This window comes from Muntiacus reevesi, chromosome 1 (genome assembly GCF_963930625.1).
Source record: "Muntiacus reevesi chromosome 1, mMunRee1.1, whole genome shotgun sequence".
Taxonomy (NCBI): domain Eukaryota; kingdom Metazoa; phylum Chordata; class Mammalia; order Artiodactyla; family Cervidae; genus Muntiacus; species Muntiacus reevesi.
Window position 1 is genome coordinate 186,718,452 of NC_089249.1, and position 27,815 is coordinate 186,746,266.

The 27,815-nt window shown below is 52.9% G+C and overlaps 1 protein-coding gene across 1 annotated transcript in view; it reads left to right on the forward strand.

The window, feature by feature from the left end:
- NOTCH3 (notch receptor 3) overlaps positions 1-27,815 on the forward strand; it is a 39,282-nt gene that overhangs the window by 6,758 nt on the left and 4,709 nt on the right. The window contains exons 5-31 of the mRNA XM_065917561.1: positions 8-130; positions 207-440; positions 1,334-1,489; positions 1,575-1,760; positions 2,354-2,467; positions 2,680-2,793; positions 3,582-3,815; positions 3,933-4,043; positions 4,524-4,716; positions 4,793-4,944; positions 5,167-5,280; positions 6,226-6,381; positions 7,742-7,967; positions 8,330-8,531; positions 8,793-8,946; positions 9,320-9,504; positions 10,064-10,196; positions 10,280-10,537; positions 10,621-10,739; positions 11,185-11,771; positions 13,392-13,724; positions 17,195-17,349; positions 17,436-17,658; positions 19,099-19,183; positions 22,299-22,461; positions 24,461-24,765; positions 25,030-25,177. Of these exons, the coding sequence (XP_065773633.1) occupies positions 8-130; positions 207-440; positions 1,334-1,489; positions 1,575-1,760; positions 2,354-2,467; positions 2,680-2,793; positions 3,582-3,815; positions 3,933-4,043; positions 4,524-4,716; positions 4,793-4,944; positions 5,167-5,280; positions 6,226-6,381; positions 7,742-7,967; positions 8,330-8,531; positions 8,793-8,946; positions 9,320-9,504; positions 10,064-10,196; positions 10,280-10,537; positions 10,621-10,739; positions 11,185-11,771; positions 13,392-13,724; positions 17,195-17,349; positions 17,436-17,658; positions 19,099-19,183; positions 22,299-22,461; positions 24,461-24,765; positions 25,030-25,177 (5,163 nt within the window). The remainder of the gene's footprint in view (positions 1-7; positions 131-206; positions 441-1,333; positions 1,490-1,574; positions 1,761-2,353; positions 2,468-2,679; positions 2,794-3,581; positions 3,816-3,932; positions 4,044-4,523; positions 4,717-4,792; positions 4,945-5,166; positions 5,281-6,225; positions 6,382-7,741; positions 7,968-8,329; positions 8,532-8,792; positions 8,947-9,319; positions 9,505-10,063; positions 10,197-10,279; positions 10,538-10,620; positions 10,740-11,184; positions 11,772-13,391; positions 13,725-17,194; positions 17,350-17,435; positions 17,659-19,098; positions 19,184-22,298; positions 22,462-24,460; positions 24,766-25,029; positions 25,178-27,815) is intronic.

Sequence of the window (27,815 nt, forward strand, 5' to 3'; positions counted from 1 at the left end):
ACGCTAGGGTTCGAGGGCCAGAACTGTGAAGTGAATGTGGACGACTGTCCAGGGCACCGGTGTCTAAACGGGGGGACGTGCGTGGATGGTGTCAACACCTACAACTGCCAGTGCCCTCCGGAGTGGACAGGTGAGCGGTGGAACCTGAGGGGGCCCCTGGACGGGCACGCGCCAGGTAAGGGGACTGATGCATCTGTGTGCCACAGGCCAGTTCTGTACGGAGGACGTGGACGAGTGTCAGCTGCAGCCCAACGCTTGCCACAACGGGGGCACCTGCTTCAACACACTGGGCGGCCACAGTTGTGTGTGTGTCAATGGCTGGACGGGTGAGAGCTGCAGTCAGAATATTGATGACTGCGCCACGGCCGTGTGCTTCCACGGGGCCACTTGCCACGACCGTGTGGCCTCTTTTTACTGTGCCTGCCCCATGGGCAAAACTGGTGAGTGACTGTTTTTTTCCCTGAAGGCAGCAGGGAGCCACTGATGGCTCTTGAGTGGGGCCAAGGATGGAGTCTGACTTGAGTCAGACTTATGCTATGCTAGAAGCATAATTAAACATATTGTTCTAAATTAATTAAGCTTATGCTTAATGCTTATGCTAGAAGCTGGGTTTGGGGTGAAGGATAAACCTGGGAGAGGCCTGGGAGGGCAGACAGTCCAGGGAAGAAGTCACAGGAATGGAGAGCTAAACTGTGACTCAGAAGGAGATGGGACTTTTGGGAGGGGCAAAGATCAGAGAAGATGTTTGGGAGGGGGACTTGGAGCGGAGGGCAGGGTATGTCAGGCAGAGGGTACTGCAGAGGCAAAAACTTAATGCTAGGACCGTCTTAGAATCATAAAAAGGGTCAATAGATTTTAAAAACAATATGAGGATGCTTCCAACTTATTTTCAAATGGTTCAGAAAAAATAAAGTTATAATAGTTGAATCTAGGTGATGGGTATATGAATAAACTTTTCTGTATGTTTAAATTTTAAATAAATGATTGGGGGAGAATAGCTACTAAATATGTATGTGCACGCTAAGTTGCTTATGAACTGCAGCACTGCCAGGCTCGTCTGTCCATGGGATTCTCCAGGAGAGAATACTGGAGTGGGTTGCCGTGTCCTCTTCCAGGGGATCTTCCTAACCTGGGGATTGGACCTGCATCTCTTATGTCTCCTGCATCAGCAGGCAGATTCTTTACCACTAGTGCCACTTGGGAAGCCCACTAAATACACTGCTGGTTAATAAAAACAAACGACAAAACAAAACACTACAATGTTCAGGGATGTGGGACCTTTGGGCAGAGCCGGGGGATGGTCTGCCCTTGACCTCCACTTACTCTTTCCCAGGACTTTTGTGTCATCTGGACGATGCTTGTGTCAGCAACCCCTGTCATGAGGATGCTATCTGTGACACGAACCCGGTGAATGGCCGGGCCATCTGCACCTGTCCACCGGGTTTCACAGGCGGAGCTTGCGACCAGGATGTGGACGAGTGTTCCATTGGTGAGGGGCGCAGTCTGAGGGCAGGGAAGGAGGGGAGAGGCTGCTCCTCAGCCTCCCACACCCACACTGTGACTCCACCTTGCAGGTGCCAACCCTTGTGAGCACCTGGGCCGGTGTGTGAATACACAGGGCTCATTCCTGTGCCAGTGCGGCCGTGGCTACACTGGCCCGCGCTGTGAGACCGATGTCAATGAATGCCTCTCAGGACCCTGCCGCAACCAGGCCACGTGTCTGGACCGCATAGGCCAGTTTACCTGCATCTGCATGGCAGGTGTGTGGTGGGCATGACTGAGGCGGGGCCTGAGGCTGGGAGGCGGAGTGAGAAAAGCCTTCAGGCAGAGGGGCCCAGAGCAGACAGAACTGGAAGGGTGAGAGACTGAAGCCTGGGATGAGGGGGAGGCAGAGCCAGAGCTGAGTCTGGGGACATGGTCCAGTGGAGTCAGGAGAACCTCAGATGGGCTGGGAGTGGAGTCTGGACGCACTGTGGGATGGGAATGACATGAGGGCAGGACCAGGGTCTGGAGTAGGGGTCACAGTGGAGACTGGACAGAGATGCACTGATGCTGGGGTGAGATTGAGGCTGGGCACAAGGCTATGGTGGGCCCTTGGCTGGGAGCTGGGGAAAAGGCATAATTTGAAGAAGGAAGGAGGTGGTCTGAAGACATGCCCACATGGAGTCTCAAGCCTTGAACCATTTGGGGCCATGCTGAATGAAGATCTGGCCTGAGTCTGAAAACTGAATCTAGGGATGGGTTGGGGTCAGGGCCAAGGCTCAGGGGAAGCAGGGTATGTCCCCCCTTGCTCTCCCTTCAGACCAGAAGCTAAACCCTCATTGCTGTGACCCCCCTCCCTCCACCCCTCCAGGTTTCACCGGCACCTATTGTGAGGTGGACATGGATGAGTGTCAGAGCAGCCCGTGTGTGAACGGTGGGGTCTGCAAGGACAGAGTCAATGGCTTCAGCTGCACGTGCCCCTCGGGTGAGGACTCTGGGCCAGGGAGTCTGAGAAAGACCTTTTGGGGCAAAGACTCCAGGATGGGAGCTTATATCTGTATCTATATAGCAGATACCACCTTATGAAGTTAATTTAAAAATAAATGGGCTTCCCACCCAACCCAGGCAGCACTGGTGAGGGGTGACAGCTCTGGCCCTACTTGGGTCCCTCTGTTTATCTCACACTCCCCGCTCCAGGCTTCAGTGGGGCCATGTGTCAGCTGGATGTGGATGAGTGCGCCAGCACACCCTGCCGGAACGGAGCCAAGTGCGTGGACCAGCCAGATGGCTACGAGTGCCGCTGCGCAGAGGGTGAGGGCAGGCCAATGACAAGATGGCAGGAATCTGGAGGCGGGGCTAGTGGGGGAAAAGGGCCAATAATACACTTGGGGGAAAGTTGGGGACAGAGCTGCCGCAAGGCAGGCCCGGAGCAGGACCAATGAAAGAGCCAGGAGGAGGAGCCAATCGTGGACATAAGCAGAGGTAAGGCAAGGGGTGGGCCCAAAGGCTCTGGTAGGATAGATGTGCACTGGATTGGAGGGACCCCGTCCAAACCCCTCCATCTCCAGGGACCTCCCGTACTGTCCTGCTTCGTCACTTCAGTTGTGTCCATTCTGTGCGAGCCAATGGACTGTGTAGCCCACCAGGCTTCTCTGTCCATGGGATTCTACAGGCAAGAATACTGGAATGGGTTGTCATGCCCTCCTCCAGGGGATCTTCCCCACCCAGAGATCAAACTCATCTCTCCTGCATTGCAGGGGATTCTTTACCCACTGAACCACCTGGGAAGCCCAGGAACCTCCCATGTGTCCACATCCCCAGTGGAGGGAGAGGCAAATCAGGGCTGGTGGTGTAAGGATTGGAAGCAGGGTCTCGCTAGGGGTGTGATTTAACTGGTAGGGTCCTGGCCAGGGACAAGTCTCAGAGCTTGCCGCTGGATGGCCTCTGGCGCCAGCCAGGGGCGGAGCCTGAACTGAGCCTGCCTCCTATTGGCTCACTGGGCCGGGCCTGAGGGAGAGCTGAGTTAGGATTGGGCAGAGGCCATGGCTATGGGCAGGACCTTGGCCAGTGGGTGGAGCCTGACCCTCTGTCCACTGCAGGCTTCGAGGGCACAGTGTGTGAGCGCAACGTGGATGACTGCTCGCCAGACCCTTGCCACCACGGGCGCTGTGTGGACGGCATCGCCAGTTTCTCGTGCGCCTGTGCCCCGGGCTACACCGGCGTGCGCTGTGAAAGCCAGGTGGATGAATGCCGAAGCCAGCCCTGCCGACACGGAGGCAAATGCCTAGACCTGGTGGACAAATACCTCTGCCGCTGCCCTCCTGGCACCACAGGTGGGGCCAGGGGCTGGTCTGGGAGAGGAATAGTACATATGGGACACAGAGGGTTTAGAAATGGTGTTTCTGGCAGGTCACGGTGGTGGCAATCTCACTCGTGTTCCCCTTCCCCAGGTGTGAACTGCGAGGTGAACACTGATGATTGTGCTAGCAACCCCTGCACCTTTGGAGTCTGCCGGGACGGCATCAACCGCTATGACTGTGTCTGCCAGCCTGGATTCACAGGTGGGCAAGTGGCTGCCATGGAAACAGGGTCTTTGTAGAGTGAGGGTGAAATTACCTATTTTTCCTGGCCAGGTTTTGCTCCTCTGTTTGCACGTGCTTGTCCTTAGGGATTGTCCATGCTTTGCCCTGAGAATTTTGCTTTCTTTCATTGGCATGTGTCCCCATGTTGGCTCAAGATTATCCTGGTATGTCCATGAAGGTATTCACACTCAGGTTGAGGTGTTTCTGAGTGGGGCCAAGGCAATCCTTGGCGGAAATGAAAGTGACTTCATATAAGTTTGGGGGCGAGGGTGATCTGGGGCGAGGTATCTCTGGGTTACGGAGGTGGCTGTCCTAATTTGCACAAGAGCTGATGTGTTACGAAGCAAATGAGATGGTCCTTACTCAAGGGTGTGACTGTGCTAAATGGGGCAAGGTTACCCTTCCCTGGTTGGCTCCGCTATCCTTGTCCTGGGACGAGGTTGCCTGCCTGCTCCCCAGGGCCCCTCTGCAACGTGGAGATCAACGAGTGTGCGTCCAACCCCTGCGGCGAGGGAGCCTCCTGCGTGGATGGTGAAAATGGCTTCCGATGCCTCTGCCCAGCTGGCTCCCTGCCCCCGCTCTGCCTTCCCCCAAGCCATCCTTGCGCCCAGGATCCCTGCAATCATGGCATCTGCCACGATGCGCCTGGAGGGTGAGGTCTCTCCCCAGCTCCCTGACCCCCGCAGCTTCCCTACCCTCCTGCCAGCCCTGACTGCCTCCCTCACCAGGTTCCACTGTGTGTGTGAACCTGGCTGGAGTGGCCCTCAGTGCAGTCAGAGTCTCACTCGAGATGCCTGTGAATCCCGTCCCTGCCGGGCAGGCGGCACCTGCACCAGTGATGGAATGGGCTTCCGCTGCACCTGTCCCCCTGGTATCCAGGGTGCGTGTCTCCACCTTTCCTCCCCAGGGCCTCTTCCTTCCTTCTTCCTTCTTATTTCCTTTCTGCTTCATTCTTTCCTCCTTCTCTGCATTTGCCCCTTTTTTCTTTTCCTTTCACACTCTTACACGGGAGCTTGGGAGGTGGGTATCAAGGTGGGGACCTTGCGGGGAGATGGGATCAAGGAATCTCTCAAGACTATTTCACTCTGCCTGCCCACTACAGGCCATCAGTGTGAGCTGCTGTCCCCCTGCACCCCGAATCCCTGTGAGCATGGGGGCTACTGTGAGTCTGCTCCTGGCCAGCTGGCTGTCTGCTCCTGCACCCCTGGTTGGCAAGGTACACCAGTTGCTTCTTCTGTCCTTCACCTCCTCTGCAACTTGCTCCATACTGGGTGATGCTGAGGACCCAGAGAAGGAGTATCCCCACCCCACCCTGGCTCTGCCTTAAAAAAAATATTTTTTTTAGTAAGTTGTTTACTTATTATTTATTTGACTGTACTGGGTCTTAGTTGCAGCATGTGGGATCTAGTTTCCTGACCAGGGATTGAACCCAGGCCTCCTGCTTTGGAAGCACAGAGTCTTAGCCACTGCACCTGGTTCTGCCTTTTAAGGGAGCTTCCTTCTAGGAAGGAACAGAGCTAGACAGAGACACTTGGAGCCTCTGTAGTCAGTTCAGGAGAAGAGGAAGGGATATGGGCTGTGTTGTTCATTGTTTAGTTGCTAAGTCATATCTGACTCTTTTGACCCCATGGAGGGCAGCACGCCAGGCTTCCTTGTCCTTCACCATCTCCCGGAGTTTGCTCAGATTTACGTCGATTGAATCAGTGATGCCATACAACCTCCCATCTCACCCTCTGTTGTCCCCTTCTCCTCTTGCCCTCAATCTTTCCCAGCATCAGGGTCTTTTCCAATGAGTTGGCTCTTAGCATCAAATGGCCAAAGTATTGGAGATTTGGCTTCAGCTTCAGTCCCTCCAATGAATATTCAGGGTCGATTTCCTTTAGGAGTGACTGGTTTTGGTTTGATAAGGGCTTGAGAATCTAGAATTCAGGCTGAGAGTTTGGGGAGAGCCTGGAGGAGCAGGCCTCAATCACAGAATCACATTCTCCACCCGCTGAAATAAGGAGAGGGGCATGCTAGAACAGTATGTGCAAAACGCCCAGAGGCAAAATGTTCTTGCCTTCATCTATGTCAGTCTTAAGATTCCTCCTGAGCACCAGGTACTCCTCGACCCTACCCTGTATCTGCTAATCCTGGATGTTATTTTGCTCCCCACCCTCAGGCCCACGATGTCAGCAGGATGTGGATGAGTGTGCCAGCCTCTCACCCTGTGGTCCCCATGGTACCTGCACCAACCTGGCAGGGAGTTTCAGCTGTACCTGCCATGAGGGCTACAGTGGCCCTTCCTGTGATCAGGACATCGATGACTGTGACCCCAGTGAGTTCAAGGGAGCTCTTGGGGGGAGGGTTCTGACCTAGGAACCATGTTCATCAAGTTGCTGCAGTATGCCTAGCACTGCACCTTCATTTCATCTTCACAGTTGTCTTACTTTCCCCATTTGTTCATGAAAACTGAGACCCCACAGAGGTTAAGTGACTTGCCCAAGGTCGTGCAGCAAGTAGAGAGATGAGCTAGGATAGGAGCACAGGTCTGTTTGACTCCGAAGCCTGTAAACTGCCTCTGGCAGCAAGCAAGTTAAAATTGTATGTAAAGTATGAGATAATAGGCCCCTTAGTCACCAGGAGCACTGTTCAATAGACAAATAATGCAAGTCACATATGAATTAATTTTTTTAGTTGATATTTTAAAAAATCTTTTTTAATTTTTGAATTAATTTTAAAAAAAATTTCATTGCACTGGATCTTAGTTGCAGCATGGGGGATCTTGTTCCCTTACCAGGGATCAAACCCAGGCCCCCTGCATTGATTGGGAGCAGGTAGTCTTAACCTCTGGACCACCAGGGAAGTCCTTGAATTAATTATTTTCTAATAGCCACATTAAAAAGCAAACAAAATGACAACAGGTGATATTAAATTTAATAATATATTTTATTTAACCTAATATATAAAAACATTATCATTTCAATATGTAATCAATATAAAATGATTGAGGTATTTTACATTATTTTTTCTTTTTTCATATGGAATCTTCATGATCTGCTATCTGGTGTCAATTTTATGCTTACAGTACATCTCAAATTGGACCAACCACATGTCAGGTGCTCAAGAGCCACATGTAGTCAGTGGTCACTATACTGGCTAGCCCAGGCCTGGAGGAGACCTCCTGTGCCAAACTCAGGAATTAAGTAGATGCAACCAGTACTTGGAATTTCCCAGGTGGTGCTAGTGGTAAAGAACCCACCTGCCAATGCAGGAGACATAAGAGATGAGGGTTCGATCCCTGGGTGGGGGTGATCCTCTGAAGGAGGGCATGACAACCCACTCCAGTATTCTTGCCCAGAGAATCCAGTGGACAGAGGAGCCTGGCGGGCTACAGTCCATAGAGTCAAACAGATACAGATATGTCTGAAGCGACATAGCAAGCACACAGGCAACTAGCACTTGGCAGCTCAAAGGGACCTTTTGGGAGCTTCTCAAGCCTTTCCTCCCTTCCACATAGAGGAGGTTTCCATCAGATAAGGGAGGGGATGAGGCCTCAGAGAGGACAGGGTTTGGTTCCCCTGGCTAAGTGTGCTCCTCCCAACGAAGCCTGGTTTTCTCCCGATTTTCCTTTATGCAAGGCATGGCCAGGTCAGGGGGTGAGGTGCGTGACCAGACCTCCTCCCTTCTGACCGTAGACCCCTGCCTGAATGGTGGCTCATGTCAGGACGGAGTGGGCTCCTTTTCCTGCTCCTGCCTCCCTGGCTTTGCTGGCCCCCGCTGCGCCCGAGACGTGGACGAGTGTCTGAGCAGCCCCTGCGGCTCAGGCACCTGCACAGACCACGTGGCCTCCTTCACCTGCACCTGCCCACCCGGTTATGGCGGCTTCCGCTGCGAGCAGGACCTCCCCGACTGCAGTCCCAGGTGGGTGGGGCCGCTCCTGGGGGGCAGGGACCCTGGCATCGGATGGGGCGTGGGACCCGAGGAGCCAGGGACAAGGAGTCCTCTGCTGGACACCCACTTCAGGACTCTGATGCCTGATGGGAACGTGTCCGGGAAGAGGCAGGACATCTGTTGGGAGGTCACCTTAGGTACCCTGGTCCCTGCGGGAGCAAGGCCAGGCCAGGGTGGGGCCTCCACATAGCCCTGAAGCACCTGGGGTACTGGGGTTAAAGGACACGACAGGGCGGGGCCTTTGGGGGACCTCAGCTTCCGCCCGAGGGAGCCCATGAGCGGGGCGGGGCCTCTGAGGGGAGGGGCCTGACGCGCCCCGCCTTTCCCTCCAGCTCCTGTTTCAATGGAGGGACCTGCGTGGATGGTGTGAACTCCTTCACCTGCCTGTGCCGCGCGGGCTACACTGGCGCACACTGCCAGCATGAGACGGACCCTTGCCTCTCGCGGCCCTGCATGCACGGGGGCGTCTGCACTGCCGCCCACCCCGGCTTCCGCTGCGCCTGCCCAGGGGGCTTCACCGGCGCTCAGTGCCAGGTGGGCGGGGCCACTGGAGTCGTGGGGGAGGAGTCTAGAGGGATGTTCTGGGGGAGGGGCCGTTTGGGTACCTTGGTTGGTGGAGGAGGCAGCCTGGATCCTGGGGAGGAGTTGGCACAGGGATTGCGGTGAGGGGCCTGGCAGGCATCCTGGGGGAGAAATCTGGAGAGGCGTTCTGGAGCCTGCTCAGGACCTTGGAGGAGAAGCTGGGCGGGGTTTCTAGCGGTCCCCGAGTGTGGACACTCCGGCCTTCCTCGACAGACGCTGGTGGACTGGTGCAGCCGCTCGCCCTGTCAGAATGGGGGTCGCTGTGCCCGGACAGGGTCCACTTTCTACTGCCTTTGCCCCCCGGGTTGGAGCGGCCGCCTATGTGACTTCCGGAGCCTGCCCTGCAGAGAGGCCGCAGCCCAAATCGGTGAGGGGGGGTGCGTGATTGGGTGTGTGCGCACAAACTTCCTGCTAGGGTGAGCTGAATGAGAGCGCATCAGAGCTTATGGACGTGGTGGGGTGTGTGAGTGTGTGTGGATATGGCCAGGACACGGTGGTGTGTGTGTCTATCACTGTGAAACGACTGGGATGTCTGCGATGCCGTGTGTGACCTAGCTGATGTGAGCTTTGAAAGCGCGCGCGCGCGCGCGCGTGTATGTGTCAATGTGAGGGGATGTGTGGGAACCCAGTGGAATGTGTGTGACGCCTTGGTGACCGAGGCTAGTGGGGATGCTGGGTGTGCTGTGTATGACGGGGGCAGGGAGGAGGGAGTCTGCCTGATGCCGCTCTCCTCTGCTCAGGGGTGCCCACGGAGCAGCTGTGTCAGGCGGGTGGGCAGTGTGTGGACAAGGACAGCTCCCACTACTGTGTGTGCCCAGAGGGCCACACCGGCAGCCACTGTGAGCAGGAGATGGACCCCTGCTTGGCTCAGCCCTGCCAGCATGGGGGCACCTGCCGAGGCTACATGGGCGGTTATGTGTGCGAGGTAAGGAGCACCCAGGGGAGGAGACGGAGGGCTGCTCACTCCTGGGTGAGTCTGGCTACACGTTTCTGTGTCTAGAGCCTGGTGCAGTGTCCCTCTCTAGGCATGTCTGGGTTGTTGCTTTTGTGACTCTGGGTGTCTCTTTGTGGGTGTCACTCTGGGTAAATCTCAGGGTGTCTGCATCTGGCTCTGCCTCTGTCTTTTGTTATTTCTTGGACGTATGTGTCTCTGTGCATGGTGTCTCTATGGGTATGAATGGCACACATGTGCCAGTGTCTGAGTATGCGTCTCTGGCCGTGTGTGGCTTGGGTGTGTCTGGGTATTTCTCCTATGTGACTGCCTGTACATTTGTATGTGTGTGTGTTTCTTTGCAGTGAGTGTTATCCGTAGCCCTCTGTGTCTGGGTGTTTCCATGCACTGGGTGTGTGTTTCTGCTCATTGAGCATGTCTCCATGCGTGGGATGACTGCGTGTGCTCCTTTGCCCTGGGATTCTCTGTATCTCCATGGGGAGCATCTGTGTCCCTCTGGGCTGAGGAGGTCCCTGTTTCGCCCCCACTGCAGTGTCCAGCCGGCTACACTGGTGACAGCTGTGAGGATGATATAGACGAGTGTGCCTCCCAGCCCTGCCAGCATGGGGGCATCTGCATTGACCTCGTGGCCCACTATCTCTGCTCCTGTCCCCCAGGGACGCTGGGTAGGCCAGGACCAGGGCTGGGGGACAGGCGGGGAGGCTTGGTTTCTGAGCCCTCCTGATGTTCCCCATCCTCCACCCCCCAGGCGTGCTCTGCGAGATTAATGAGGATGACTGTGGCCCAGGCTCAGCCCTAGACCTGGGGCCTCGGTGCCTGCACAATGGTACCTGCGTGGACCTGGTGGGTGGGTTCCGCTGCACCTGCCCCCCGGGATACACTGGCCTGCGCTGTGAGGGGGACATCAATGAGTGTCGCCCAGGTGCCTGCCACGTGGCGCATACCCGGGACTGCCTGCAGGACCCAGGTGGGGGCTTCCGCTGCCTGTGTCACCCTGGCTTCACAGGTGAGCACGGGAAGAGGGGGCTGTCCTGGGATCCTGCCTGTGTTTCCCACAGGCAGCTGATCTGCGTCCTCCTGCTTGCCAAGGTCCCCGCTGTCAGACTGTCTTGTCTCCCTGTGAGTCTCAGCCTTGTCAGCATGGAGGCCAGTGCCGTCCCAGCCCCGGCCCTGGGGGTGTGCTGATTTTCTCTTGCCACTGCATCCCGGTAGGTGGTAGGTGGGGGTGGCCCGTGGTAGCGGGGTCTCTGGAAGCGGGTGGGGCAGGGGTTAGGGGGCATGGCCTCATGGGAGGGTGACGCTTTAGGGGACAAGAAGTGGAAGAGGATTTCTGGGAAATACGGAAATTACCTGGAGGTTGTGTGTGCGTCTCTCTGGAATTTGGAGTTGCTGCCTCTTGGGAACGCTTGGGCTTACCTGTAAGGTGGGGCTGGCAGTGGGAGCTAGGAGAGGTTGGGCCAGACCTGGGGCGATCAGAGGCACAACTTTCCCAAGTTCTGATCCTCCATATTTCCTTCCCTCTCCCTCTTCAACCCCCAATCCGCTTCTCCACCTTTCCATTTCTCTTACCTTCCCTACTTTCTCCTCCCCTTCTCTCTCTCTCTCCATCCCCTGCCCCCGCGCTTTTTTCCTCTCCCCGCACCCAACCCACAGCCGTTCTGGGGCCCGCGTTGCGAGCGGGTGGCACGCTCCTGCCGGGAGCTGCAGTGCCCAATGGGTGTCCCGTGCCAGCAGACGGTCCGTGGACCGCGCTGCGTCTGCCCCCCGGGGCTGTCGGGTCCCGCCTGCCGGGGTTCCCGGGGGTCGTTCCCCGGGGCCGCCAACGCCAGTTGCGCGACCTCTCCCTGCCTCCACGGGGGCTCCTGCCGCCCGGAGCCGCTCGCGCCTTTCTTCCGCTGCGCTTGCGCGCCAGGCTGGACCGGGCCGCGCTGCGAGGTGCCCGCAACGATGCCCGAGGTATCCGTGGCGATGCCCGAAGTCCCGGAGGAGCCGGTGTGCCCGAGAGCCGCCTGCGAAGCCAAGAGCGGCGACAAGAACTGCGACCGCGAGTGCAACAGCCCCGGCTGCGGCTGGGACGGAGGCGACTGCTCGCTGAGCGTGAGCGACCCCTGGCGGCAGTGCGCGGCGCTGCAGTGCTGGCTCCTGTTCAACAACAGCCGCTGCGACCCCGCCTGCAGCTCGCCCGCCTGCCTCTACGACAACTTCGACTGCCGCGCCGGCGGCCGCGAGCGCACCTGCAAGTGAGTCCGTCCTCAGCCGGGATCTTGTCTGTCCATGTGCCACACCTGACCACCCGTGGGCCCTGCTTCTCTTGTCTGTCCATCCGTTTGCTTTGATTTGTCAGTCCGTCCTCAGTCTGTCTGTTGGGCTGTGCCTTCGTTTGCCCCGTCTGTTTCCTGGTGTCCCTTGTCTGCCCATCCGCGTGCAGTTTGTCTGTCTGTGCCCCTCACCTAGCCATCCATGTGCCATTTATGTCTGTGTGTCTTCCCATTCTTGTGCCCTGTCTGTACATCTTTGTTCCATGCCTATCAATGTGGCAGTCTGTTTGTCCATCCATTAGCCTTTTCTGTTTTTCTGTCTGCCTCTGTACCCCATCTGTCCCTCGTTATACCCTGTTTGTTGGCCTTTCTGTCCATCCATGAATTCGTTTTGTCCCTCTATGCACCCAGCTGTCTGTCTGCACCCCTGCTTGTCCATCCTTGGACCCCATCTGTCCATCTGTCTGTCTCTATGCCAGTCTGTCCCTCTGTGTGCCCCATCTGCCCACCTGTTCATTCACATGCCCCTTCTGTCCTTATGTCCATCCATGCATGTTTTTGCCCTTCTGTATGCCCATTAATCTGTCCATGGCCCTGCTGGTCTTTCCCTGCCCCTCTTCTGACCTTCTCTGTGTGTTCATGAGGCCTGCCTGTCTGTCTCATACAATCTCTCTATCCATCCATATTCTCTGTCCTGTCTGACCCTCTGCGTGTGTCCTTCTGTCTCCCCCTGTCTCATTCTGCTCCAGCCATCCTGGCCTTTCTTCAGTCTTTAGATTTCCCGGCTTGGGCCCATCTCAGGGCCTTTGCACTCGCTGTTCACTCTGGCTTGTCCTTCAGGAAGTCACATGGCTCCTCCCTCATCTCCTTCAAGTCTTTGCTCAAGCACAAGTCTCTCCGTGAACTCCTTCCTGGCCACCCATAGCACTTCCTCTGCTTAATTTTTTCCCTTAGCATTTAATTCGTGTGTGGGTATGTGTATGTTTACATTTAGCCTTTATTGGTGTGTAATCAAAATACCGTATGTTCTGCTCATTCATGATTTTTAATATATGCCTCTGCCCATTGTAATGACAGTTTCAAGTGGGTTAGGTTTTGTGTTGGGGCCATATCCTTAGTGGACTTCCCTGGTAGCTCAGTCGGTAAAGAATCTGCCTGCAATGCAGGAGACCTGGATTTGATCCCTGGGTTGGAAAGATCCCCTGGAAAAGGGAAAGGCTACTCACTTCCGTATTCCTGCCTGGAGAATTCCATGGACAGAGGAGCCTGGCAGACCACCATCCTTGGGGTCTCAAAGAGTCAGACACGACTGAGTGACTAACGTTTTCACCTCACCCATATCCTTAGTGCCTACAGCTGCGCTCAGCACCTAGGACGCAGTTGTCAATAGTTATTGACTTATTAATAATTGCAAAGTAACTGGCTGGTTTTGCAGAAAGCCTGATACATTCCACAAGCATGTGGATATATTCCAGTTCTCTGCTCCTTGAGGAGTCTTGGGTGCCTTGTGGTGTATTCGTGCAACTGGGGGCAAGGTGGGGGCGTGCGGGGTTAGGGGTTGGGGGGGGAGGCTCCCTTGACCCCGCCCTCCTTCGCCCCCAGCCCAGTGTATGAGAAGTACTGCGCGGACCACTTCGCTGACGGCCGCTGCGACCAGGGCTGCAACACGGAGGAGTGCGGCTGGGACGGCCTGGACTGTGCGGGTGAGGTGCCGGCCCTGCTGGCCCGCGGCGTCCTGGTGCTCACAGTGCTGCTGCCGCCGGAGGAGCTGCTGCGCTCCAGCGCCGACTTCCTGCAGCGGCTCAGCGGCATCCTGCGCACCTCGCTGCGCTTCCGTCTGGACGAGAACGGTCAGGCCATGGTCTTCCCTTACCATCGGCCCGGGCCTGGCGCTGAGTCCCGGAACCGGCGGGAGCTGGCCCCCGAGGTGATCGGGTGAGTGCCTCCACCCCCGGGGAGCCGTGGAGGGCGCACGCAGATGCTAGGGAAGGGGCACCGTTCACAAGCCCTTGTGCCTTTGCTGTGCTGAGTCTCAGTCGTGTCTGACTCTTTGCAATCCCATGGACTGTAGCCCGCCAGGCTCCCCTGTCCATGGGGATTCTCCAGGCAAGAATACTGGAGTGGGTTGCCATGCCCTCCTCCCGGGGATCTTCCCAACCCAGGGATGGAACCCAGGTCTCCCACATTGCAGGCAGATTCTTTACCAGCTGAGCTACCAGGGAAGCCAAACCCCTTGTATGTTTTACTTCCCTTAACATCTGGGAACCCCTATTCTAGCTATTTTTAAGTTCCCTTCAAACTCTAAAACTGTGGCTGAACTTGGCTTTACTCCGGAAATATCTGATAAAGCACCTAATAGGTTTCAGGCTCTGGGTTAGGCCTTTAGTCCAGTTATGTTTTCATTGATTTCACTGCTTAGGAAATGCCCAACATATGGGAGTGCCTTCTTGGTAGTACACACAGCGTTATATAATACATATAATACACACATCTCAACCTCAGCACCGTTGACATTTGGGGCCAGATCATTCTTTACTGTGAGGGGCTGTTCTGTCTTGTACACTGTAGGATGTTTGGCATCTTCCCTGGCCTTTACTCACTGGATGCAGGCAACAGATCTCCCCCCTCCCAGATGTGACAACCAGAAGTGCCTCCAGACATGGGCAATGGTCCTTTGGGGAGCAGAAGAAGAGCCCCCCTCCTGACCCGTGTCTGCACCCCAGCCTCTCACTGAACCGCCTGATCCTATGCTCTGTGAGCTCCAATACCACCTCTGGCTCTAACTTGCCCTCTTTTTTGTTTTAATTTTTTATTTTTTAACTTATAAAATTTATACTGAAGTAAAAGTCGCTCAGTCATGTCTGGCTTTTTGTGACCCCATGGACTGTATAGGCCAGAATACTGGAGTGGGTAGCTTTTCCCTTCTCCAGGAGATCTTCCCAATGCAGGGATTGAACCCAGATCTCCTGCATTGCAGGCGGATTCTTTATCAGCTGAGCCACAAGGGAAGCATATAGGAGACTTGTAAAAATAAAAAACAAAGTTACATGTAGTTCCATTATATATTATGGGCTTTCCAGTTGGTGCTAGTGGTAAAGAACCCTCTTGCCAATGCAGGAGATGTAAGAGATGTGGGTTTGATCCCTGGGTCAGGAAGATCCCCTATAGAAGGGCATGTCAACCCACTCCAGTATTCTTGCCTGGAGAATTCCATGGACAGAGGAGCCTGGCGGGCTATAGTTCATTGGGGTCGCAAAGAGTTGGACATGAATGAAGCCACTTAACACGAATGTGTATATTATGATCATTTTTAAGTAGATAAATTATGATTTTTAGTTGGAGTTTCAGTATTAAACTGTCCAAAATTAATATAAATGGAAAATATAAAACTCTCCTGCTGGTGACCTGGTGGAGGAACCAGAGGGAGATGTGGCTTCTGAACAGGGTAGGACCCTGACACGGAGAGGAGGGCTGGAAGTTAGAGGTGAGGAGCAGGACCTCTGACTGGGATGAAGGAGATGGGTGGATGGGTGGTGTGCCAGTCCTTGGCTGGGTGACTGAGTTGCTGGAAGTGTTCTCATCAAGAGGAAGACACAGGGCTTCCCTGGCAGCTTAGTGGTAAAGAATCTACCTGCCAATGCAAAGAGACATTGGTTCGATCCCTGTGTTGGGAAGCTCCCACCAGCGGTGGAGGGACTCAGCTCGTGCACCACAGCTGCTGAGCTTGTGCTCTAGAGCCCAGGAACCGCAACTGCTGAGCCCACATCCCTAGAGCCAGTGTCCTGAAGCAAGAGAAGTCAGCGCGGTGAGAGGCCCCCACACTGCAACGAGCCTAGCCCCTGCTCTTCAGAACTAGAGAAAAGTTTGTGGAGCAATGAAGACTCTGCACAGCCAAAAATAAATAAACAAGTAAAATTATTTTAAAAATCTCTTTTAAAAAAGATTAAGACATCAGGTGGAAATTCGGGATCACTTTGTGACTTGTAGAGTCTGGAGGGAACTGGGGGTCTCAGGGAGACCCTAAGGAGGCAGCTAGGGTCTGAAAAGTGAGACCAACGAGCTTGGCAATCATTGTAGCCATGGAGGGACTTAAAGAAGTAGGGAGCCGTGTGGGGAACAGAAGGATGAAATGGGGACCCTGAGTCCTAAAGATTGGTTGAAAGAAATTAGTTCAGAAAAGAGAAGCAGAAAGAGCAGAGACAGAAGGAGACCCAGGGCTTGGGGTACTGGGTATCCTGAAGAAGGAAAAAGTCTGGAGGGTTGGGTTCCTGGAAGCAGAGCCTGAGATGGAGATTCAGATATAGGCAATGTATTGAAAGGGTGTTCTGGGTTGATTGGGGATGAGGGAGGCAGGATGGGACAGGGGCAGGAACTGAGGCAGGAGGGAGCCTCAGCCAGGATCGGGCCGCAGCCTGATCCCTTGGAGAACTCTGGAGGGTAAGGTTGGTCCTGCCTTGAGACAGAAGGGCCAGCTTTTGTACACATCAGTCGGTCCCTGGCCTAGGGCTTCCTAAGTGGTGTCACCTCCCAAGTGAAGGGCTCTCCACTTTGCTGAGTCTAGTTCTCTGGGGGAAGGGATAGCTGTCAACTGTTAGAAGCCAGTGCTCATAGGCAGCAGGAGATGGATGCACCAGCCTGAGAAAGATGTTGATGGGAAAACAATGGCCATTGGATTCATGACTTAGAGGACACTGGTGGCCACAGCCAGACTAGCTTGGGAATTGGCAAAGAACTTTAAGCATATGCAAAAACAGATCTAGGTGCACATCTAGGTACCTAGGACCAAGCATTGACAATGAGCACATATGGCCATTCTTTATATATATATATATATATATATATATATATATATATATATATATAATTTGGCTTCGCTGGTTCTTAGTTGTGGCTCACAGGACCTTTGATCTTCTTTGTAGGGTCTCTAGTTGTGGCATGTGGGATCTAGTGCCCTGACCAGGAACTAAACCCAGGCCCCCTGAACTTGGTGCTGGGAGTCTTAGCCGTTGGATTACGAGGGCAGTCCCCCACAGGTCATTCCTGTTTCATATCTAGTCCTTCGATTTGTCCTAGTTCCCATACTATGTCAAAATAATTCCTAGATAGCGTGTCACTTCATATGTAGACATTTCAGTATGCTTCTCTAAAAAAAAATAAGCTCTCTTCTTAAAAACACTGTAATACCATGACCACAGCTAAAAAAAATAAACATCCTTATTATCACCAAATATATAGTAAGTGGATTTAAAAAAAGGTAGTTTGAGGGGATTGGATGCCGGACGGGAGTCAGTGGGGACCTGGTGAGTAGAGGTTCTTCTGAGCGCCGCGTGGGGCGGTGGGCGGGGCCTGGGGCGGGGCTTGTAGCAGCGCCTGCTGAGTCCCGCCCTTCCCGCGTGTCTCCGCAGCTCTGTAGTGATGCTGGAGATTGACAACCGTCTGTGCCTGCAGTCGCCCGAGAATGACCACTGCTTCCCTGACGCACAGAGCGCGGCGGACTATTTGGGAGCGTTGTCGGCGGTGGAGCGCCTTGACTTCCCCTACCCACTGCGGGCGGCGCGGGGTGAGGCCCGGCCCGGGGTCAGGGGATGAGGGTGGGCCCGGGTGGGCCCGGGCCCCTGGTAAAGACCCCCTGCGTCCTGCCCGCAGGGGAGCCGGTGGAGCTGCCGGAACCAAGCGTGCCGCTGTTACCGCTGCTGGCGGCCAGCGGCGTCTTCCTGTTGGTCCTCCTGGTCCTCGGCGTCATGGTGGCCCGCCGCAAGCGTGAGCACAGCACCCTCTGGTTCCCCGAGGGCTTCGCGCTGCACAAGGACGCGGCCGCGGGACACAAGGGCCGGCGGGAACCCGTGGGCCAAGACGCGCTGGGCATGAAGTGAGGACCCCACCCTATCCCTCACCCCGTCCCTGACTGTGGCGGCGTCTGATGAGCCCTTGAGCCCACCTTCACCTGACTCTGCCCTCTGACCCCTACCTGACGATAACTTCAGACTCCAGCCTGGACATCAGTGTTTGTCTCCTTGACCAACGACTCCGTAATCCCTAAGGGGTCACCCCTGATTTGTGGCCCTCGATCCCCTTTCCTATGGCCCAGTTCCCTGACTCAAATCCTACTGTGACTACCCTCTCCCCCCATCCCAGCCTCTCAGACTTCACCCTGATACTCAGAATGTGTTCCCTCATGACCCCTGTCTGCACCCCAACCCCTCACTGGACCCCCTGATCCTATCCTCTATGAGCCCCAGCACCACCTCTGGCTCTAACCTACCCTGACTTTTTTGTTTGTTTGTTTTAATTTTTAATTTTTTAATTTATGAAAGTATGATAGCACATTTATATAGGAGACTTGGAAAATACAGAAGAAAGTTACATATAGTTCCACTGTATGTTACAATTATTTTTTAAGTAGATAAATTAAGATTTTTCATTGGAGTTTCAATATCAAACTCAAAAAATTAACAGAATGAATAGACAGAAAAGCAGAGGGATCTGGTAGACCTGAAAAGCAGTATGAGCCAATTCAACATAATTAAGATTATACAATTTTCATAAAACAGTAGGGAACAAAACCTTCAAGTTCCCATAGACTATAAACCAGGAGATACTGGCCCATACCCATGGTCATAAAACAAGGTGTAAAAATGTCATGATCTAAAGGTATTGAAATCATATCAAATCTGTTCTCTTATCACTGTGGAATCATGTTAGAAATCAATATCAAAAGAAATTTTAAAATAACCCACATATTTGCAAGTGCGCTGTGACATTTACCGAGAGATATTTGACTTAGCCATTGAAAGCCTCAAGAATAACCTACCCTGACTCTTGACCTGACTTCTCACCGCCTTTCCACCCCAACTCAGTGCTCATTCCCCAGGATCCTCAGTCCTGGCCTTGGCCATGACCTCCACCTCCCTGACCGGCCCCTCAAGACTCCAGCCGAACCCTGTCCTAATCCCTGAATTTACCTCTCCTGTGACCCTGTGCTCTCTGCTGCCTCTCCACAACCTCTTCATTCCTGGCTACATCTCTCACCTGCTATGAGGATAACTCTGTCTTCCATGACTATGATGTCATCTGCCGTAACCCTTGCTGTATGCCTGTGACCCTCAGCTGTCCCACAGACAACTGCTCTGACCGCTGACTCCTGTTCCTTCCCCAGTTCTACCTGACTGTCACCCATCACAACCCCTGAGAGTATCCCCTGCAACCCTGACCGAATCCTGCATCCTGTCCTTAGACCCTGTCTCTTGACCCTGTGGGCCCTGCCCCTGCTGACCCCGTTGTCCCTCTCCCCTCCCCACCGTCCCCACAGGAACATGGCCAAGGGTGAGAGTCTGATGGGGGAGGTGGCCACCGACTGGATGGACACAGAGTGCCCGGAGGCCAAGCGACTGAAGGTTGTGTTCCCTCCTGTGACCCCTGCCGTCAGGGTCCTGGGTGGGGGTCCAGTGGTCAGTGGGAGAGCCAGGGGAATCCCCGCTGTCCCTGGTTCCGGAGAACAGTCACGGCAACCACCCCATCCTGCTCCTGGCATCTTTCCAGAGGGTATCCCCTACCCCAGAGAGTGACTCTGCATTCTCTCTGATGTGGCCACCTTAGTCCAGCATGTCCTGCCTGAGAACACCCCTGGCTAGTCTTTTCCTGTCCAGGGGCCACACCATGGGCCCTGTCTTTGTCAGCGAACATTGCCATAATGAAATACTGCGGACTGAGTGACTCAAACAAGACACTTATTTTCTCACACCTCTGGAGGCTGGGGCTTCCCAGGAGGCGCTGATTGTATAAAGAACCTGGCTGCTAGTGCAGGAGAGGCAGGAGACGTGAGTCCAGTCCCTGGGTCAGGAAGATCCCCTGGAGGAGGGCATGGCAACCCACTCCAGTATTCTCTCCTGGAGAATCGCATGGACAAAGGAGCCTGGTGGGCTACAGTTCATAGGGTTGCACAGAGTCGGACACAACTGAGTCGACTTAGCAGGCACAGATACACACTGGAGGCTGTAAGTCCAGGATCAGTGTGCTGGCAGGATTGGCTCTTCTTATCTTGAGAATGTGTCTTCTCACTGTGTCCTCACATGACCTTTCCTCTTTGTGTGCTGAGAATGAGGGAGAACTCTGGTGTCTCTTCCTCTTCCACTGGTCCTGTTGGATTAGGGCTCCACCCCTGTGATCTTATTTAACCTTAATTACTTCCTTAAAAGCTCTGTCTCTAAATATAGTCATGTTGGGGAATTAGGCCTTCATCATATGATTTTTGTTGTTGTTCAGTCACTAAGTCGTGTCTGACTCTTTGCGACCCCATGGACTGCAGCATGCCAGGCTTCCCTGTCCTTTACTACCTCACTGAGTTTGCTCAAACTCATGTCTGTTGAGTTGGTGATGCCGTCCAACCATCTCATCCTCTGTTGCCCCCTTCTCCTGTCTTCAGTCTTTCTCAGCATCAGGGTCTTTTCTAATGAGTCAGCTCTTTGAATCAGGTGGCCAAAGTATTGGAGCTTCAGCTTCAGCACCAGTCCTTCTGATGAATATTCAGGGTTGATTTCCTTAAGGATTGACTGGTTTGATCTTCTTGCAGTCCAAGGGACTCTCAAGAGTCTTCTCCAACTCCACAGTTCAAAAGCATCAGTTCTTTGGTGCTCAGCTTTCTTTATAGTCCTACTCTCACATCCGTACATGACTCCTGGAAAAACCATAACTTTGACTAGATGAACCTTTGTTGGCAAAGTGATGTCATATGATTTGGGGGTAGCACAATTCATAACAGATTCCTGCTAGCATACTTTGAAGCTTGCTGAATGTCTGGGATGTACACAAAACCTCTTATTTCATCTTTGTGAGGATGCTATAAAGCAGCTATTGATATATACTTCCATGCTTAGCTGCCTCTCCCCTACCTATGTATTTCTTGGCCGCACTGGATGGCCTATGGATTCTTAGTCCCTTGACCAGGGATTGTACTGTGGCCCTCTGTAATGAAAGTGCAGAGTCCCCACCACTGGACCACCAGGGAGTCTCCTCCCTTTTCCTGTGTTTTCAGTTCAGTTCAATCAGTTGTGTCCAACTCTTTGTGACCCCATGGACTGTATGTAGTACACCAGGCTTCCCTGTCCATCACCAACCCCTGGAGTTTGCTCAAACTCATGTCCATCAAGTTGGTGATGCCATCCTACCATTTCATCCTCTGTGGTCCCCTTCTCCTCCTGCCTGTGTTTTAATGTTTGTTAAAATGGATACTTCTGTTGCAAATGACAGCTAAAGAAATCTGCTTGCCTCAGGCTTTTTCCCCCTTACTTTCTCATCCAAAAGTGGGTGTTAAGTATATGGTGCAGAATGTTTATGTGGGTATTGTGGAATTATTGCATCATCTCTCTCTTTTTTTTAAAAGTTAGTTAATTAGTTAATCCTTGGCCATGCTGGATCTTTGTTGCTTTGAGTGGGTTTTCTCTAGTTGTGGAGACAAGGGCTTCTCTCTAGTTACAGTGGGCAGGCTGTTGATTGCAGTGGCTTCTCTTGTTGCAGAGCATGGGCTCCAGGGCGAGGGCTCAGTCGTTGTGGGTGCCCAGGCTTATTTACTCCGAGGCATAATGAATCTTCCCGGACCAGGGATCAAACCCATGTCCCCTGCATTGGCAGGCAGATCCTTAACTACTGGGCCACCAGGGAAGTCCCTGACTGCATCATCTTGGTTTTACCAATGAGAAGCTCAGAATTCTAGGGTTACAAGCCTACTAAGGGACAGTGTCAGACACTAAATCCACATTGAAGGGTGTCCCATCCTCCAGGACCTTTTCCGGTTAACTGTCCGTCACCTGGCTCTCCCTGTTTATGAAATTAAACTCCCCACCTGGGTCCTTAAGTTCAGATCTGATTTGATTAGGCTCTGTTTAGTCCTGCTGTGTGTGCTCAGTCGCTCAGTCGTGTCCGACTCTTTTCAATCCCCATGGACTGTAGCCCGCTGCTGCTGCTAAGTCGCTTCAGTCGTGTCCAACTCTGTGCAACCCCATAGACGGCAGTCCACCAGGCTCCCCCGTCCCTGGGATTCTCCAGGCAAGAACACTGGAGTGGGTTGCCATTGCCTTCTCTAATGCATGGAAGTGAAAAGTGAAAGTGAAGTCGCTCAGTCGCATCTGACCCTTAGTGACCCCGTGGACTGCAGCCCACGAGGCTCCTCTATCCATGGGATTTTCAGGCAAGAGTACTGGAGTGGGGTGCCATTGCCCTCTCCAGTAGCCTACTAGATCCCTCTATCCATGGAATTTTCCAGGCAAGAACTGGAGGGGGTTGCCATTCCTCCTCCAGGGGATCTTCCCGACCCAGGGAGTGAACCTGTGTCTCCTGCACTGGCAGGCAGATTCATTACCACTGAACCACCTGGGAAGTCCCTATCAAGCATGACGTTAATGGCTTCTCGGCACCCGCCATGTGTGCATCTCTGTGAGAGAAGTTTGTGAGAATGCCCAGATGGTCCCTGTGTCTCCCAATTCCTTGTGAGAACCTGGGTCCTTGTGCCTCCAGGTGGAGGAACCTGGTGTGGGGACTGAGGACACTGTGGATTGCCGCCAGTGGACTCAACACCACCTGGTTGCCGCCGACATCCGAGTGGCACCAGCCATGGCCTTGACACCCCCGCAGGGCGATGCAGATGCGGATGGCATGGATGTCAATGTGCGCGGTCCAGGTCAGTGATGGCTCCCCTGTCTCCCGAATGCCCTTGATCCATCCTGCTCATCAGAGGTTCCATCTGAGTCTGTGCTCTGGGGACAGCTGGGTGGTATGTCTGGCTGTCTGTCTGTGGGTGTGTGTGTTAATCAGGACTCTTGGTCGTAAGTGATAATAGCCCAACTCAAGCTAACTTAAGTAAAACTATTTATTTACTGGCTCTTGTAAACAGAAGCTCAGGCACATTTGGATCCTGGACTTGTCAGCTTTTGGTTCCAGTCCAGGCCGTCTTTCTCCTGCAGGCATTACAAAACCTTTTTCTCATCTGTAACAGCAAAAGTCCCAGGATGAGGTTTTTTTTTTTTCTAAAATATGTAGCTGTTATGTTTAAATTTAATACACACATTCTTATTGATGCTCAAACTATTGTATTTTTGGACAATGAAAGCTATTCATTTATTTAAAAAAATTTTTTGGCTGCACTGGGTCTTTTTTGCGGTGTGTGGGCTCTTTGTTGCTGCTCACCTGTCTTCTCTAGTTGCGGTGCAGGGGCTTCTCGTTGCCGAGGCTTCTTGTGTTGCGGAGCACGCCTCTAGGGTACCCAGGCTCAGGAATTGTGGCACACGGGCTTAGTTGCTCCGCAGCATGTGGGATCTTCCCAGATTAGGGATCCAACCCGGGTCCCCTGCCTTGGCCAGCAGATTCTTAGTCACTGGGCCACCAGGGAAGTCCTCCCAGGATGAGTTCTGATTGGATGGTCTAAGGTCACGTGCCCCGTGTGTGGGCCAATCAGTGTGGCCTGGGGCCTGGAACATGCAGATTGACAGGCCTGGGCTATATGCCTGTCCCTGCGTGGGGGATTTGCCTTTACCTAGGGCTTGAGAATGGAGAATGGGGCGCTAGTGGCTTCCTAAGGAAAACAAGAGCAAATGCTCTTGCAGAATAGAGCAGACCGTGGTGTCTGAATCCTCTTGGGTCTGTCTTTGCCACATTTTATAATATGCCTCCTGCAGCTCTGTTTTGCTTTTGCTCCAGATGACTCGCACCTGTGGCTCTCTTTGGACTCCCATTAGGCCCCCAGGTACTTGGTATTTTGTGTCCCTCAGTGCAGCTCCTAAGCAGTGGATGCAGGTATATGAAAGGCTCAACTCCTTTGTCTCAAGCTAGATTACAACTCTGAATACAACTCAGCTTTCAGAGTCCCCCTTTGGGATCAGGCTGAAATGTTGTTCAGACTTTAAGTCGTGTCTGACTCTTCCTGACCCTGTGGACGGCAGCACACCAGGCTTCCCTGTCCTTCACTGTCTCCTGGAGTTGGCTCACATTCATGTCCATTGAGTCAATGATGCCATCTAACCATCTCATTATCTATTGCCCCCTTCTCCTCCTGCCCTCAATCTTTCCCAACATGAGGTTCTTTTCCAGTGAATCAGCTCTTCACATCAGGTGGCTAAAGTATTGGAGCTTCAGCTTCAGCTTCAGCACCAGTCCTTCCACTGAATATTCAGGGTTGATTTCCTTTAGGATGGACTGGTTTGATCTCCTTGCTCTAGCACCATGATTCGAAAGCATTGATTCTTGGGTGCTCAGCCTTCTTTATGGTCCAACTCTCCCATCTGTACGTGACTTCTGGAAAAACCATCGCTTTGACTAGATGGACCTTTGCTGACAAAGTGGAATAACTCAGGCTGAAATAACTCTCCAGGAATGTGGTCATCGTTGACTTGCTTGACTTTCTCCCTCGTTCTGTGTGCCCTACTGCCTAGGAGGCCTCCTGTCACAAACCAAACGCTTGTGAAGCCTCATCCTGGGTTGGCTTCGGGGTACCTGGCACAAGTGTGTGTGTGTGCCAGGTGTGTGAGTGTGCGTGTGTGTGATGGGAGGATTGGCCCCTCGATCTTGTACTTCCACACATCCCACTTCCTCCTAATGCAGTGCACTTCCTCCTAATGCAGTGTCGTATTCCCCGGGAAGGCCCTGTGTCCGCCCCCTTTCTGACACACTCCTGGTCCCTACAGATGGCTTCACCCCTCTAATGCTGGCCTCCTTCTGTGGGGGAGCCCTGGAGCCAATCCCAACCGAGGAGGATGAGGCAGAAGACACATCAGCCAGCATCATCTCAGACCTGATCTGCCAGGGGGCACAGCTTGGGGCTCGGACCGATCGTACTGGTGAGACGGCCCTGCACCTGGCTGCCCGCTATGCCCGGGCTGACGCGGCCAAGCGGCTGCTGGATGCTGGGGCAGACACCAATGCCCAGGACCACTCTGGCCGCACCCCCCTGCACACAGCTGTCACTGCCGATGCCCAGGGCGTCTTCCAGGTGAGATCGGCTTGCCTCTTGGGACTTGAGAGCTGGGACACACGTCAGACAAACTTGGGTTTGAGCCCTAGTTCTGTCTGTCAGAGTTCATCTTTCTCATTTGTGAAATGGGGATATATGAGTGTAGAGTTAGCGTCAAGTAGCTGCTCCCTGAACCATTGGTTCCATGGGAAGCATTGGCTGGGGTCCTCAGAGGGCTTGGGGGTGCTTCTTGTTCCCTTGTTCTTGCCATGACTCCCCCTGCTGCACCCCCATCTCCCTTAGATTCTCATCCGGAACCGCTCTACAGACCTGGATGCTCGCATGGCAGATGGCTCCACGGCACTGATCCTGGCAGCCCGCCTGGCAGTGGAGGGCATGGTGGAAGAGCTCATCGCCAGCCACGCTGATGTCAATGCTGTGGATGAGCTCGGTAGGCTGTGGGGGGTGGCGGTGGGTGGGGGCTGAGACAGTGTCACTGGGACCCTAACTTGGTGTGAACTCACACCCACACTGAGACCCGGTCAGTGAAACCCATGCACTCATAACAGGGTTTCAACATGGACTTACACTCTCATACATTTATTTTTTAAAAAATGACGCCCATTAGCCTATATTGGCTGAAGTGATTTAGAAAAAGGTGCCTTTTCCCATGGGGCTTCCCAGGTGGCTCAGTGGTAAAGAATTTGCCTGACGATGCAGGAGACACAGGAGACATGGGTTCGATCCCTGGGTCAAGAAGATCCCCTGGAGTAGGAAATGGCAACCCACTGCAGTATTCTTGCCTGGAAAATTCCATGGACAGAGGAGCTTGGTGGGCTACAGTCCATGGTTTCACAAAGAGTGGGACACGACTGAAGGACGAAGCAGGCAAGCATGCTGTTCTTTCCATCTTGCCATCTGCTTTGTTAGAAGAGCGTACACTGGTGCCACCTGCTGGACTACTGGTGTAAAGTTTGCAAATCAGCCAGTCTGTAGGTGGGGATCACTTCTTGCTTGGAGGTGGCTTGCTTGCCCAAAAGCAACCTGCTTTGTGTCTAGAGAACCTCACATGACCACAGACACACTTGCACTCTCAGAAACATCTTTGGAGCCAGGTGTTCTCAATCTCAGCAACACTGACATTGGGGGATTGGATTATCCTTTGCAGTGGGGGCCACCCTGTGCAGTGTAGCGTTCTTGGTCTTGACCTACTAGATCTCAGTAGCACCCCACCTCCAAGATGTGACAACCAAAAATATCTCCAGACATTGCCAAATGCCCCAGAGAGGAAAATCACCCCTGCTTGAGAAATATGGTTCTAGAAGGGCACTGGCCAATAGAACTGTGATGATGAAATACTCTTGGTCTGTGCTATCTGATATGGTAGCTATTGGCAACGCATGGTGATTACTGAGCACTTGAAATGTGGCTGGGGCGAACAAAGAACTGAGTCTTTTATTTCATTGAATATTTTAACCTTTGCTTTGCCTTAAAAAAAAAAAATAGCTGAATTGACATATAATTCACATACCATGCAATTCATTCAAGTGTAAAATCCAGTGATTTTTTTTTTTTTTTTTTTTTTGTATAACCACCTGTGTGTGTGCTAAGTTGGCTTCAGTCATGTCCGACGCTTTGTGACCCCATGGACTGTAGCCTGCCAGGCTCCTCTGTCCTTGGGATCCTCCAGGCAAGAATACCGAAGTGGGTTGCCATGTTCTACTCCACTGGGACCTTCCCAATCCACATCTCTTATGTCTCTTGCATTGGCAGCTGGGTTCTTTACCACTAGCGCTGCCTGGGAAGCCCCCTAGTATAACCACAAAGTTGTGTAAATATCATCACAATAAATTTAATTTTATTTTTGTCACAATAAATTTTAGAATGTTTTCATCATCTGAAAAAGAAGCCTTTGCCTCTTAGCCATCACCCCTCCACACCCCCTCATTTTCCGTGGCCCTTAGACAATTCCCAATGTACTTTCTCTCTATAAGGATTTGTGTATTCTACTTTATATAAATGGAATCACATAATATGTGATCTTTCTTGGTTGACTCCTTTCACTTAGCGTGATGTTTTCTAGGTTCATGAGCCTGCAAATAGCAGGTACATACATGATAGCATGTACCAGTATTGCTTTTTGTTTATTTTTTGGCCTTACTGTAAGGTTTGTGGGTCTCAATTCTCTGACAGGGAATGATCCCCAGCCATAGCAGCGAAAGCCCAGAATCCTAACCACTAGGTCGCCAGGGAACTCCCTCTTTTTTTTTGAATTATTTATTTTTGGCTGTTCTGGGTCTACGTTGCTGGCTTCCTGTAGTTGTGGTAAGTGGGGGCTCCTCTCTAGTTGCAGTGCATGGGCTTCTCTTGCTGTGGCGCACGGGCGGCAGGGCTCACGGCCTTCAGTAGTTGCAGCTCCCAGACTCTCGAGCACAGGCTCAGCAGCTGTGCTGCGCAGGCTTCGTTGCTCCACCATATGCAGGATCCTCCCAGATCAGAGACTGAACCCATGTCCCCTGTGTGGCAGGGTTCTTAACCACTGGGTTCTTGACCACTAGAACACACAGAGAAACCCCCTTTTTTGTTTTTAATGACTAAATAATGCTCTATTATGTGGATGCACCATATCTTGTTTATGCATTCATCCACCGATGGACATTTGGGTTGTTTCTGCTTTTTGGCTATTATGAATAATGCTGCTGTGGAATTCATGTATCAGTTTTTGTGTGGACATGGTTTTATTTCTCTGGGATGTATTCCTAGGGGCAGAATTGCTAGGTCACATGATAACTCTTTTTAACTTTTTGAGGAACTGCCAGACTGTTTTCCACAGTGGCTGCCCTATCTTTCATTCTTACCAACAGTGTATAAAAAAGGTTCCGATATCACCACATCCCGACTGACAACTTGTTTTTCTCTGTCTTTTTGTACTGTCTCCCTAGTGGATGTGATTTAGTATTTCAGTGTGGTTTGATTTGCATTTCCCTCATGGCTAATGGTGTTGAGCATTTTTCTAAATATATTAGCCATTTGTATACATTTGGAGAAATGTCTATTCAGATTCTTTGCCCATTTTTAAATTGAGTTGT